At 42.0% G+C, this 14,709-nt stretch overlaps 1 protein-coding gene across 3 annotated transcripts in view; it reads right to left on the bottom strand.

Moving 5' to 3' along the window:
- ROCK2 (Rho associated coiled-coil containing protein kinase 2) overlaps nucleotides 1-10,626 on the bottom strand; it is a 109,562-nt gene extending 98,936 nt beyond the window's left edge. For all 3 annotated transcript variants that reach the window (XM_065631103.1, XM_065631104.1, XM_065631105.1), the window contains exon 1: nucleotides 9,819-10,626. In XM_065631103.1, the coding sequence (XP_065487175.1) occupies nucleotides 9,819-9,968 (150 nt within the window). In that variant the 5' untranslated portion in view covers nucleotides 9,969-10,626. The remainder of the gene's footprint in view (nucleotides 1-9,818) is intronic.
- Between the last annotated feature and the right edge of the window lie 4,083 nt (nucleotides 10,627-14,709).

The raw sequence follows: 14,709 nt of genomic DNA, 5'->3' as shown, positions 1-14,709 counted from the left end.
AGCATCCACTTGATGTAATGTTGATTAACAGAAATAACTTTCATTGTACATTGCTTGGTTTTGATTTAATAAAAAAGGACTTGGATTGCAAGTATATTGAAACTTCATGAATATACATCTAAGTCTGAAAGACACACTGTGCATCTTCCCTCATAAATTTAGACAGTGTAATTTCAAAAAATGAATACTGTATTATCAAACACAAGCAATACAGTCTAACCAAAACATACCATACTGTATGGAAAACTTAAAATAAACTAAAGTTAGTATCAATATTGCCCATGGCTTTGATTCAGTGCAATAGAGTAATCTAAAATGAATCTAGGAGGGGTTTTTTTAATAATGAACAATGTCATACTTTACAGAATTGGTTTTAAAAGTATGTTTTCCATTTTTAATATGGCAAATTTTGACAAAGATGTTTTCACAGGTATAGAGGGTACCACCATTGGGACTTCTGGTACTTAAGAAAGACTGCAGGGCATACATGAAAAAAAATACTGGTATTTCTTCTCAAAAACTGAAGAGCACTGAAATAGTTTGACACTTAAATTGCCTTTCTTCAGAAGCAGCCAACCATTAAAATAGATGAAGTGATTCACACCTCATAATGCTACCATTTCAGGCTTCTACACGCAGAACTGTTCATCATACTGTCCATATTTAGAGGTTTTCTTCATAATCTTAACAGAAATTATTTTCAAAACAGAGAACTAGCTGGATGTCTACAATTAAAAAGATTTGCCAGCATAGTATTTTTCAGGTGATGCAGCTTGTTTAGTATAATTATTATTTTTTATAAATTTATCTTCTAATTCAAGCTTAAAATATTCCCAAAACAGAAAAAGCACTACGCACATACAGAACAGTGTTTCTACTGCCTTATTTGCTGCTACATTCTCATTTTGCCACCAGAATTTTCACAGCCGGAGTTCTGTTGCTCCCCACCCTCACTGGCATAAACGTCACCATTTCCAGAGTCAGGACAAACCCTTCAATTCTGAGGAGATGGACACTGAGGAAACCCATAGGGATTAAGGAAAATAAATTAAAAATAAATAAATAAAAAGAAGCACATTTCATCTAACTGAAAAAATTTATTCATAGTAATACTGAACAGTGAACTTGTCAGCAATTAAAAAACAGGACTTAACAATCTAGTAACAGGAATTTTTTTTATCTTGAAAATGCAGTTATTTTCAGCCTTCCCCACCCCATCTATAGTTTAGCTCAGGTGTTTATAATACCAGCATGGATGCAATTCTTAAGTTTAGCAAAATTTCTAACTACTTTGTACTCACAGAGAAAAAATTAAACATAATGTTTAAATTAATAGCAGTAGCTGCAATACAATAAACTGTCAGTACCTCCTTGTCACATGAGTAATTCAAGTAGCTGTTTCCAGTCACTTTTCAAATACAACAATGAAAAAAAAGGGGGGGGAGGTACTTCACAATCTAAGCTTATACACCCTAAAGTGGTCATTAAACTGAATAGGCAAAAAAAAAAAATTATGGCTTAATGCCTGAGTGGGCTGACTTTTACTGTTGCAGGAAGAGGTCCTGAAATGTTCACTAACAGAAACAGATAGTCCATGCATACAGCTGGCATTACAAAGGTTTTCATTATTCACTAAACCAACAGCTTCCAACACGGTATTATTTCCAGCTCTTCTCCATTTTCTTGCACTAATAGAGGCAATCATTCTGCTCCTGAGGCAAGAGACTTCATAGTTATTCCACCACAAAAGTTAAAAAATTCCACAAAAAAAGCATTCAGAAGTCAAGCAAGGTTATAAAATTGTGTAAGAAGGGACAGTAACTATACTAACCCCATAACATCTTGTATCTACTTACTACACCTTGTTCCAAACGACTTTAGCTGCACATACTAGAAGTCTACCACAAGATACACTGCCCTGTAAATCAGATGGTGCTAAATGTCTTTCACAAATAAAAACCTGTGTCCTACACATGCAACCAGCGACAAGGTTGTCTCCCTAACCTTGCACTCAACATAATCAGTGCTGAACTGAAAATGGAGACCAGAACAAACCAGTTTCAGAAACCACAGGGAAAACCAGTTTAAAACTAGTTTCTGTATGAAACAGAACATTTTCATAGCATAGGCAAGCCAAATGATTGTATTCCCCTCAACCAAAGTCTCTGCTATTATAGTTTTTAGAGCACAATCTCTTTGAAGATACGTAGGTACACACTACAGTGAATTTATCGATGAAGCACTCTTCACTTTGAAAAGAAAAGCACAGAGGATTAATCTGTACAGTTGCAACAAACACAAGTAGACTAAGTTTTCCAAAATCACAGCTCATTCAATAAAAAGTAATTTCCAAGCAACACCCAAAGGTATTTATCTGTATCTACACCTTACCGGGGTAAATCAACACTGTTGAGAGAGCAGTGTTTCATATTTAATGAACAACTAAGCTACAGACTTTGGACAACTACCTGTAACAGCAGTGACAGACACAGACAAAGAACAATGATGCGCTACAGCCTTTAAATAGTAATCAAGATTTTAGCTAAACTTTAAATACCATTTGGAAAAAAGTGTGGAACTTCTGTATTTTTTCCTTCTAGTTATTTATTTATTTGGTAATAGTAACAGTCAATATTACTTGTTATACATTTTATTATTTTTTTAATCTCATATTTGGTAAAGATTAGCTTTTCTTCTTTCATCACAGTTCAAACCTTCTTTCATGTCTGTATGTGACCTCCTCTTCATTTCCTCCTGAAGAAATGTATAAAAAAAATTCTTGTGTTTAGATGACTCACCCAAACTTTATCCTGCTTTATGCAGGATGCTGTTATTCTGTACTTTAAATACAGACAAATAAAATCAGTACCCAGGATTTAGAAAAGCCAAGAGGCAATAAAGCAACCACCCAGTTATCTGAATCCTCAAGGTTCAGAATTAAACAGTTTGACATAAATTTTCCTCATGATAATCTTTTTTATATCACATAAGTCCATTCTAAATACAAAATTCTTCTCCAGTACAGATTTGGTTGTTTTGCTTCATCATCTCCATTTCATACAGTAGGAAACAAAGAAAGATTTGTCCGATGACATGCAGTGCCAGCACTAGATTAGGGTTCAGACCCTTCTGCACACCATCCTTTTTATTTACCCCTCCACCTGTACCCTCTGAATGACACTGTCCTTCTAACAAAAACGAACAATGACATGACTATGGTATTAAAGCAGCAATGCTGCACACTAACATCAAAAACTCAGTTGCCTTCATCTGGGCAGAGAGAAAACAAAAATATATAATTGATGACCATTGGCAAAAGATTTTACTTAGATAAGACATTCTACACAAAATAAAATTAAGACAGGCATAATGAAAAACCACTCGTATGCAGCACCCAGATTGTTTTCCTTCTCACATCTATCATCTTCCAGATCATACAACAACCAAAGCAGAGATTGAACAGGAGGGGTGTTTCACAAGCTAATGAAGAAATCTGCATCCATCCCTTCATGTGAAACAAAACTATTAAACTCCATATTTCATAGAAATTTCATAGAAAAAAAAAAAAAGGCTCTTCTCTCAGTAGCTGTAACCATAGCAGATGAACACAGGAAAAAAAAAAAAAGCTAAGTTGACACCATATAAGCAGCTGTTACTGACTGAGACTATCCAACCTAGTAAAATTTGGACAAAATTCACAGAATCACAATCTTCCAAATATAGAGAGCCTCTGCACATTAGGGAGTGGCCAAATCCTTGTTTTAAGCATAGTGGCTTTAAACTTTGTTAGCAGGTAATTAATACAATGTTCCAAAATAAGGATGGAAGTGATGCTTCTCCTGCACTGAAGCAGCTCAAATGTCGCTGGCTGTGAAGATGTGTGGCTGCTGGCAACACAGGAGTGTTCTGACATTTCACTGCTGGAGCACCAACAGCTTCACGTACAGTAGGTACGGCTTTGGAACCGAGCACTACATTCAACGTTCTGTTTACATAGCGAAAGACTCATTAAAATAAGTTTATTACTAGCAAAGGCTGCCAATATAAACATAGTATTCTCATTCTTAACCAATGGGATGTACTGAGAAAAAAAGAATTATAGATAAATTTGTTATCAGAAACATTTAGTGCTTTTCAGTACAACAGTTTAGAACAACTTTGGACACAATACAGCATCCTCCCACCCCCCAAAAAACCCCCATCCTTATGGGTTATAAAAGCACACAGACACATATATATATATATTTTTTTTTTTTTTTTTACATATTCTTTCATTGTGTAAAACTCTACTACCAAGTTTCTATCACTTTCATCCTTAAAATCCAAGGTCAGTTTCTCTGTGGCAGTGATACAATTCCAGTCATATTTTGTAGATCAAACACTGGCAAAAAGTCATCAACTGATAGCTGCAGGGATTGGTTACTGTGAAAGCAGGGGTTTTTTCTTTTTAAATTAGGCAGCTTTTGTTATGGATTGCATTACTAGACAAATAGCCAAATGCTTTGGCATTGCTCTGCCATTAGTTGAAAACTGAAAACGCACTTTTAAAAAACAGATTTTAATCAGCATTTGCACACATTCCCCAACGGACATAGACACTACTAATACTTGGAAAAGTGAAGAGTTCCTGAATTTTTATTCCATCAGGTATAAGGCAGAAGTGAACTCTGCTAATTTGATAGTGTGGCTGTCTTCTTTTTTCCCCTCCCCTTAAATTGTTACAGAGACTGAACAACTAAAGGATACTAACGACTGCAATCTGATCAATACAGGTGAAACATTGGGAGTCAACATTCCTGTTGTGAACACACACACAAAATCCGCTCGCATCTCCTGTGTGGCAGTGAAAGTATTGAAGTTCAGCAAACTGGCTTTTTTCCTTTCTTACACTAAAAGTGAAATGCTTTAATCCTAGCATTGAACAAAACAGAATATAAGAACAGGTAAAACTGTTGGAAAATAGAACTCTTATTTTCCAGTTAACTATAGTGCTATATATAAATCCATCACGCAGGAACAATGAACAAAAGACAATTCTGTGGCTTTAGAGCTTTAAAGATGAGCTTATCTTTTTCAACTCTGCAGTAGATGTTCTGAAATTACAGATCAAAACCAGAAAATTTATAGAAAGAGACAGAACCTCAGAAAGAAACAACAGCCCACGAACTATAATAAAAAAGAAAAAAAAAATTTCTTCAAGATCAGAGAATCATTTGGCTTTTCAACTACTTACCGGACAATGAATTTCAGATCAGATCATACTAACAGCTACATTTTCAGCTCTTCCCTGTGCTTGCTGGTCCAAATTAACACAACAGAGTGTTCTTACTGAATCAAAATTATGTGGCAATAAATTTAGGAAAATGAGACAATTTTCGTATTAAATATGAAACACTTTAAAAGCTCATAAGGTCAAAATTCTGCAAAGGGATATATGTGTGTCAGTCATGATCACCTCAAGACCCTGTATTAACAGAGCTCAGCCTAGTGATCTGCTAAATTAGCACTCTTGGTATAAAATCGGTATCTATCCAGTTTGATGAAATTGCTATGGACAGATGCACCTATTGAAAGAATAAGTGTCACAGCTGCATCTGCAATGCACTTTTCATTAGGAGTAAAATTCTAGGGTCTTGATGGCAAGGATCAACTTAGATGAACATCTGTTCATGTTCAAACAAATACCTGCCAGCCCTATTTTAACAAACAAATAAATAGCAACTTGGTTCATGTTTTGTTTTGTTTGTTTTAAGTTTTAAGGCATGTATATTCCAAGTACACTTAGCACTCTCCTGCTGATCATCTCTTCATTTCTTAGTCTACCATGAACACATTCCCAGCACAGCGCTCCCAATTTCACTGCTACACCGCCTAATTAACAGTTTTAACAAGTCCTTTCAAAGGCTGACACAACCATAGCAGAGCAGGTAGAAGAAACTCAACACTTCACATCTCTAGTGCAACGTCAAGGTTTAACTCAACGCCAAAATCCTAAGGCTTGCACTGAATGAGAGCAAGGGCGGAAGCCAGTTCCTTTCTCTAGACAAGTGCATTCGACTGCTACTCCAGCAGAAGGACCAGGCAGACAACTGCAGGGAGGAGGATGATAAGATTTATCAGAGCTGTTCGTCACCACCATAAAACTCTAAAGTTGAGTTCGGCATGTGCTGAAGTGATACAATTACACACGGCAAGGAAGTGGAGGTCTAGATTAGTTTAACACAACCTACGTTGACCTATCTGCTCTAGTTTTAGAACACATGAAGCGTTCAGCTAACACCTAACCAACACACCTTTAAATAAAGTGTATTTCATACTATATAAAACAACTCCGTTAATACGGTAGATAGACCATATATGCAAAAGAATACACAAATGTACATGAGAACCGTTAAGCTGTTCTTAAATGTAGCTGTCAACTAGGAACTATTCGGTAGGAATGTATTTATAGAAGGGTTTCTTATAGATCATCCAAGGTCAAATACCAGTTAGCGCTATCATCAATGTGTACATGCAGTACACATAAAAATGTCACTTCATTAAATTAGCAGATGACACAAACTGGCAGAAGAGCAAACAATAAGAATGCAGTTTTATGAAGTGATCTGCACAATCTGAATGTAATACACAAAACAGGTTTTCATAACCACTAATGCAATGTTACATGACCAAAAAGACCAAGAGATGGTATCCCAGAAAGCTGTGACAAGAAAAGTTACTTGTCTTAGTATAAGCAACCTAACACAGGCTTTCAACATGATACAATGAGAAGAAAGAGCATCCAGTGGATGTCTGAAGAAGGCTGCAAAAACCACTTCCCTTTGTAGATGTCTTTGCTGAAACCTCTCCTGGAACAGCACATACAGCTCCAGTGTTCTCATTTCCACCTCTTTAATCAGACCAAACACCAGAAGAAACCTTCGAGTGCAGGCTATATCTTTGAACCACACTAATGAGTAGAAAATCTTCTGATATATATAATTTTTTAATTTAACAGGAAAATGAAAATTATAAACCTGCTACACATTTTAATTTATGTTTTTAAAATTTCGCCTTCATAACTGACTACCAGGATAAACTAAATGGCGAGTTCTCCATCTCTTAATGCCTCTGAAATGCAACTGCATGTCTTTTTCAAAGATACATTTTAATCAAACACAAATGATTAGGCTCAACACTGGCATAAATAGACAAGTGTTAAGGCATACAATACAGCAAAAGTCACATTATAAAATCTAATGCTCTCTCTTGAGCCCTCAAGGGGGATAGGAGGAAAATATTCAATCAATGTATTTGGCTTCACAGATTCTCCTGCTAAATAAACAGATGGATGTGGTCAGCCATCCTGTGGTCAGGAAGGTAGACAAAGAAAAGTCTCTTCGTTTAGAGCCACTGAATAAATTATCTCCTGATAGGCAGTGGAGCTGGTATCTAGAGAAAGACAGCTTATTACCTCAGCTTTTCACGTCTTTCAAATTTGCACCATGTGTTGTAGATTAACGGTTACTTTTTTGCTTTTTACAGCTTCCTAAAAATAAAGCATGCACACAAAATGCAGAATAGCAGCTGTTTATGACTTTTTACAGTGTAAGGATGTGAATTCCATTTTGAATTCCATTCCACATTTTTAGTTTTGGTTATGTTATTTTTGGAGGATGAAATAGTGGCATTCCAGCTAGTCTTTTTAAGACGTTTTTCCTGACTGTTAGTGTCTGTTGCTGTATTTCTACTTTTAACTGAAAACACACTTCCACTTATGATAATTTACACTCAAACTGAGCTGTTTAGTAAATAAGTAAATTTTGCACTTTTGAATTTTGTTTTCATACCCAAACTGCCCAGTAGAATGCCAATACAAAATTAATGTTAAATAGCATAAAGCAACAATACCAAAGCCCAAAATGAAAAGCTTTTACAGGAAATCCGTGGCAAATTTCCTAAACAAGAATAATAAATAAATAAAGCTTAAGTTGTTCATTATTTCATACACAAACACGTAGAATACACAAGCTAGGAAATTTGATCAGCATTATATTTTACTTGCTGTTAATTTTTTTAACAATACTTACAGAGAGAGTGCAGAGAGCAGAGTGATGACCTTTACCATAAAAATATGCATTTACTATCCAGCTAACACTCTCCTATGGTTTGCTAATTTGTCCATTGTATTACATGAAGTGGTCTACATTGTAAGCGTATAAAGCATTAAAAAAAAAAAAAGATTGCTAGGCAGCCCAATTTTGCAAATAGAATTTCTCTTCAGAAACATAAACAGTTTTTAGTGTATCTAATCTATGTCCGAGGCAGGAGAGGCAAGAGAATAAAAGAAACACACTGTTGAGTATAAAAGCAGGGAGTGTGAAAAAGTCTACTGGGGTTAAGTATTAACCCGATGCATTTTTCAGAATGACTGTACTATTTTTAACTGCTCTTTTTTGGCCACAGGTCAAAGTTTTCCTAGCAAAATACCAAAGTGAAAATGCTGGGAGCGAAGCCCAGAGGCAGCTCTCTTTGCTTTGGCCTAGGCAAAAACTTATCTGAATCCAGTTAGATATGTAGCACTGTTTCCCACTCCCCTTCGTTGGCTACTGTGGCTGTCATTATGCCTCTGAACATCTATGAGAGGAATAATACAGTACTGAAGCCATGAGAAGAACATTTTTCAGATGCTATAGGAAATTCCTATATTCTCCACACAGCACAGGCATACATACTGTTCAGTCAGTTCCTGTGTTTTTGGCCAAACAGAACTGAGTCATTTGAAAGCAGAAAAAAAAAAAAAAAAGACTCAATGTAAGTGCCTTGAGCAACTCTTGGAAGGGCTGGGATTTTTTCCCCTCTATTTTCTGTACCTCATAACTGGCACACATTGGAAATCTTGGGACAGACTGGAAATATAAGGTTTGAAGATTGTGAAGTTCAGTTTATATATATATATATATATATATATATGTATATGTATATGAAAAATAGCCCTTTCCAGGATTTAGATGTTTTAAATGGGGAAATATAACTCCCTTCCCACTCCTTCCCGAGGGCACAGATTTCTTACTAAAGGAAATTATATTTCATACACTCACACAGAAAAAATGGTATTTGAAATCGGAGACACACAAATCAATTTGCCCTAATGCACAATAAACGTGACCCCACAGGACCACCCCCCCGTTCCATTTCTCCCTTAGGTGTGTCCTCTTCCTGAATCATTCCCACGCCGCACAGCAAACCCCAACTTTACCAGAGGATGGTTTTACGGGGGGGGTGGGAGTGAGAGGACGGGCACTGGGTGCCTGGCAGCGAACACAAAGGCAGGTACTTTGGGAACGGACACGCTATGATTACGAGGCGCGAAAGTAAACGGTGTAAACGATGCTGGGGCGGGGGGGGGAAGGCACTTTCCTCCCCCGGTCAGATCTTTCCAGAGGCGTTTCTCACTTTCCCCGAAGTGAGTTGTACCTGAACAGAGAGCGCTGGCTCATGCCGCAGTCCCTCCACACCACCCGCCCCGCCAGAAACAGCCCCCGGGGGCGAGGGCCCCGCCGCCCCGCTCCCCGCCCGCCGGGCCCTCCCCTCAGGTGCCCGGAGCCCCTCGCCGGCGACCCGTGCGGGGGCGTGGAGCGGCGCCGCCCCCCCCTCACCCCCAGGGAAGGAGCCTTCGTCCTCCCCCAGGAAAGCTCCTCCAGGACGCGGGAGCCCTTTCCTTCCTTCCTTCCTTCCTTCCTCCTTCCCCCTCCCGCCCGCCGCAGGCGAGGGCAGCGCTCCCTTTGTTACCCCGCCGAGCGCTTCTCCCCGCGGCGCGGCCCGGCCGCCCCCCTCACCAGCAGGCTCTCCACGTTGACCGGGGAGCGCGGGTCGCGGATCATGGACTCCAGCTTCCTCTGGCGGCCCTCGAGCATCCCCGCCGCCGACTCCAGCGCCTCCGCCGTGAGGGCAGCCGCCGACATCTTCACCGCCGGCTGCTGGCTCATCCTCCGGCCCGCCTAGCGGCGGCGGGAGACCGTCCCCGCTGCCGGGGAGGAGGAGACTGAGTGGGGTCGCCCGGCGGCCGGCTCGGGGCCTAGCGCGGCGGAGAGCCCGGGGAAAGGGCGGGGGCCGCAGCGGGCCGGGCCTGGGCAGCGAGGCGGGAGCACAGGGCAGCGCGCCGCCGTTGGCCGCCTCGCGGCCGCCCGGGCATGAAGGGCGCGGGGAAGCGGCCGCTGCTCCGCCCGGGTGCGGGGAGAGGGAGGGGAGAGGTGGGAGGGAGGGAGCGCTTCCCGCCGTGCCCCCGCCTCTCCCCCTGCTCGGGGCGTCCCTCAGCGGCCGCCGGCTCACTGCCCGCTCCCCGCCGCCGGCCGGGCCATGGCACGGGCTGAGCGCCCGCTCCGAGGGCGGAGGGAGGCGGGAAGGGCAGGGGGGAGCGGCTGCTGCGGAGTCGGACTCGGAGCACGGCTCGTTCTGCTCCGCCTCGTCTGCTGCTCGGGCGGGAGCTGCGATCCCCGCCGGCCTTCGCCTCGCCGCTCCCGCTCCGGGCCGCCGGGCTCACTCCATGGGGCGGCCGCCGCCCGCCCGCGGCGCGTTGCTGCTGCCGCCGTGCCCGTGCCCGCCCCCGGCCCGGCCTCCTCCCCCGGCCCCGCGCCGCCGAGGCGGCCTCCCTTACCCACAAGGCCCCGCTGCGAGCGGCGGCGCATAGCTCAGCGCTCACTCACCGCCTAACTATAACCCTGAGCTCAGCGGCCGGGAGGGGAGGCCCGGGGTCGGGGCTGCCCGGCCGCGCTCAGTCCACCGGCCGCGCTCAGTCCACCGCCCTCCCGCAGCACCAAGGTCACCTCTCGCTCCGCCGGCCCCCGAGGCAGCCGCTGCGGAGGGGCTGGAGAGCGAAAGGGCTGTGCGGCGGATGGGTGGGTTTTAGCTGAGGCGCCATCCTACCTTGTGTAGTGTGAAACACACCGAAAGAACAAATAATAAACGTTTGAGAAAGCAGGTGCAAAGTGTTTCAGGTAGAGCGGCAGAGCTCAGGGCACGCAGTAGAGGGAGGGTGGCGAGCTGGAAGGTGCGGAGCTGTGGCAGGGCAGATGCAGACCGGCCTCATTCACCCCGAGGAGGATGAACCTCCGCTGGCCTGCCGGACACGTCCTGCTTGGCGGGCGTTTCGAAGAGGGCCGGACGCTGTTCATCAGGGCAGGCCGCAGCGGGGAGAGTGCGGCGGGTGGCCGGAGCTGTGGCTCTGGGGATGGACGAGGCGAGTGGGATGGAGGGGACGGTCCGTGGGACCATGTGGTGAGGTTGTGGCCACGCTGTGGTTCCGGCAGCCCGGAGGTGCCGCCGGCATCACTGGGCAGAGCGACAGGAGCCACAGAAGTGCTGCGTGCAGAGGTGCAGTGACCTCGGGAGGAAAGGTTAACATTTCAGTTTTATTGTGTTGACTTCCAGCTGATAGCTGGATGTCAGTGAGCTGATGTCAGAAAAACAGGCCAATATTTTAACTTGAAAGAAGAGGAGAGGGAGTCAAAGAGAAGTAAATATGTGAGTCACTTGCCTGGTTTTGAGTGAGATCATTCTGATATTCTGAGTCAGGGCCCTGGTGCTGAACAGCCCCCAACTCAAGGGAAGGACAGGTCTGAGTATCAACCCAAACCCCCTAACTGGATTCTGTTATACCATCCACTGAATCAAAATCCCTGAACCTGACAGAAACGCGCACACGTGCGAACATTTCAAAAAGTCAAATTGGATGTTGTGACTCATGCTTCTTTCAGTGAACCACATCGAGTTTGTGAGTTTTCTGAAGGAACTGGTGAAAATGTGTAAGATGCAGTGCTTATTTATATCGTAGGACTACTTCATCGCCAAAACGGATTAGGATTCGCTTTACTGCAACACCAACAAAAAACACACATAATTTGTTGGAGCAATTTACTGCAACAAGATAAAAGAAACAGGAGCAATAACTAGTAGGGTTGCCACTAGGATTAGGACGTGGGTACTAGAGGGATCATGAGGTTACATGGCCAAGCACATCAACCATTAAAAGCGCTAAATTACCTAAAAGAAACATGATTTTTTCATGCACAGGCTACTCATTAGCTCATTTCTTTTAAGTGGCACAGGAGAAATGTTTGGGGATTTAAAATAGGTTTGGACAAAAGACCAAATCTGGGAAATGTGTCTCCAGTGATAACAAGGAGCCTGTGCTGGGTTTTGCTAATGTCAACAGCAGTTTGGGGGTTGATTTCAATGAGCTTCAAGTCAAGCTCCAGGTGACGTGAAGATCTAAGTTCTCTTTTCAGTTTCCCCTTGGCTATAGGCAATCTGCTGCTCTTTTCTTCATTTTCTTATCTATAAAATAAGGTACTAATCTTTATCTAGCTTATATGATTTAGCGACATTGTTCAGGGTGCTACTTATACAAAGGTAACAAATAAATTCTTAAATAAGCATAATAGCCCTTTTTGCATGCAAAAAAAAAGCGATTGTGACTTCAAAAGCAAGTGTGTAGAAACTACCTTCTTGAAATTCTTGCCCAATAAATCTGTTCCCCTAGCCTTTAGGACATATCTGTTTACTGCCAAAACAAGTTTTACTTTGTTACAGGGACAAATTGACAACAGCAGAGTCAGCTGAATTCCTTTGTACGACACAAATCCTCAACAAAATCATCAGCAGAAGCTTTATTGCTGGTTATAAGTGATTAAGAGGCAAAAAGAGTACCCAGAAAGTCAGATTCTTCTCACAGTATATTTTAAAAACCACTGTTTTATCACGTCCTAAAGGAAAAATAACACCACCTCTGCAGTCTTTTCTGCCTACGGTGGCATATATCTCTTAGGATAACACCTATCCCTAACAATGACCATCTAAGGAAGAACTGTTTTTACTTGGTCCGCATACGGTAGTTTTGAAGTTTGATGCAGTGAATTGTTGAATGTTCTTTACCATGTTTTGTAAGGCAAAGCCCAAGCCCTCCAGCCTGCATGCTGCAGCTTTAAGCCAATGAGTCCACAGCTGGATCCTTCTCATCTCTACTCCCTGAAATGCCATTTAACTGTCTAGGTGTCTATGGTCCAAACATGTCTTAGGTGTCCCGAGGCAGTCAGGAATTTGCAGTTGACCATTTTCTGAACAGGCTGTGTTTTTATGAGCAGATTTGTAAGAGGTTGGTAAACTGGGCTTATTGGTTAAAAGTCATCAGCTTCAGTTCCTTCCTTTATGGTATTCCATTCTCAGGAAGAAGAGGGATTTGGCTCCGGACCTCAGGCATACTTTCACTACTAGCTATTGCAAAAGAAGAAAAAGGAGACAAACTACCCATCTGTGCATCTGTTTTGGGAGAAAGGGCTTGCTATGTTTTTAGCACATGCTGCTGGCTAGTTAAGGCTTTTGCAAATCCTCTTCTTAGTCTCCCACTCTCTGCAGGTACTGTGTATAGAGCATAAGAGTACTACTGTCATGAAGAGTGGATTCTACTAATTGATAGGGTCCCTAAAATTTCGATTTAGTATCTCATATGGATCTAGTCCATTTTTGTGCTTTGCACGTGGGAAAACAGATGGACAGAAAAGTTAAAAGTGAGTTGCCAGTGACCTCATGGACTGTGTCTGCTTAGAGACATGAATTGACTCTCATCCTGAATGAGAACCAAATTGTGACAACAGAATAAGATGGACAAAAACCCCAATAGTCCAAGCAAATACAGTCTTTAAAAGCTGCCAAAATTAAGCCATGTCAAACTGCTGTGGGCACAGGGGCATAACTGTCATCCCTCCCCCCTGGGGCATCCAGGACACCACACTGATGGCTTGAACATCACAGTCAATCATTGTCGTGATGGAAATAGGACAAGAGGTGGTTTTTAGATAATGAGGTCTTGAGACTTTGGAGGTTGTAGCTAAAGAATGTCACTCTACCTTCAGAAATAGAAAAAATTGCATTCACTAGCATGAGGTTTTCTTTAGATTCATAAACATGAAATAGGGATGGAAAGGAATATACATGTATTGTGGTTTTGTTTTGGTTTAATTTTCCTTTCTCACATGCTAGTGGTTAATCAGTCTAAGGGTTAATAAATTATTTTTCTGGATTTAAAATAAACCAATTTTTCTTCATTTTAGGTTAATGAAAACAGTTGGGAAGAAAGGTACCTGACTTTTGTATCTGGGACATATAAAAGTACATATTTTTAAAGGAGTCACAAAGTCAGTCACAATTATCATATTGTTGATTTTCTGATTCCAGTGCAAATATTATAGTTACATAAAGTCCACAAAAAACATTTTTTAACATTCTTCATTTAATTCATGGTATAGCATCTGTTGCATTGCAACTAGCAGCTTTAAATACAAGCAGCTTTTCAAACCCCATATATTTCCAAACCAGCCCTCAGTCAGAATGACACCACCACATCAATCACTAGCATAGGCCAGCTATAAAATCACAAAACCACTCAGCCATCTGTATAATTGAATGCAAACCAAAGCAATCAAGAAAATGTGAAAGAAAGTCTCTTCCTGTGGTAAACTTTATAGGTAAAGGCCCACATCTTCTGTTTCTACTTGGGAAGGAATATATCTTTGTCTCAGATAGGTATTCCAGGTATCATTGCTTCCCACTCTTTCAAACAGCACATCCTGCTCTACAGCTGATAAATACAGAAAAATCAGTTGGTGCTGTCTGTGCTGTATTGAATTCAGTATCCTAAACACAAATACCAGAGGATCAAGAAAAGGAGGTGTG

Source organism: Caloenas nicobarica, chromosome 3, assembly GCF_036013445.1.
Source record: "Caloenas nicobarica isolate bCalNic1 chromosome 3, bCalNic1.hap1, whole genome shotgun sequence".
NCBI lineage: Eukaryota > Metazoa > Chordata > Aves > Columbiformes > Columbidae > Caloenas > Caloenas nicobarica.
Note: the sequence above shows the minus strand (reverse complement) of the source record. Positions and strands in the feature narration are given on the sequence as shown.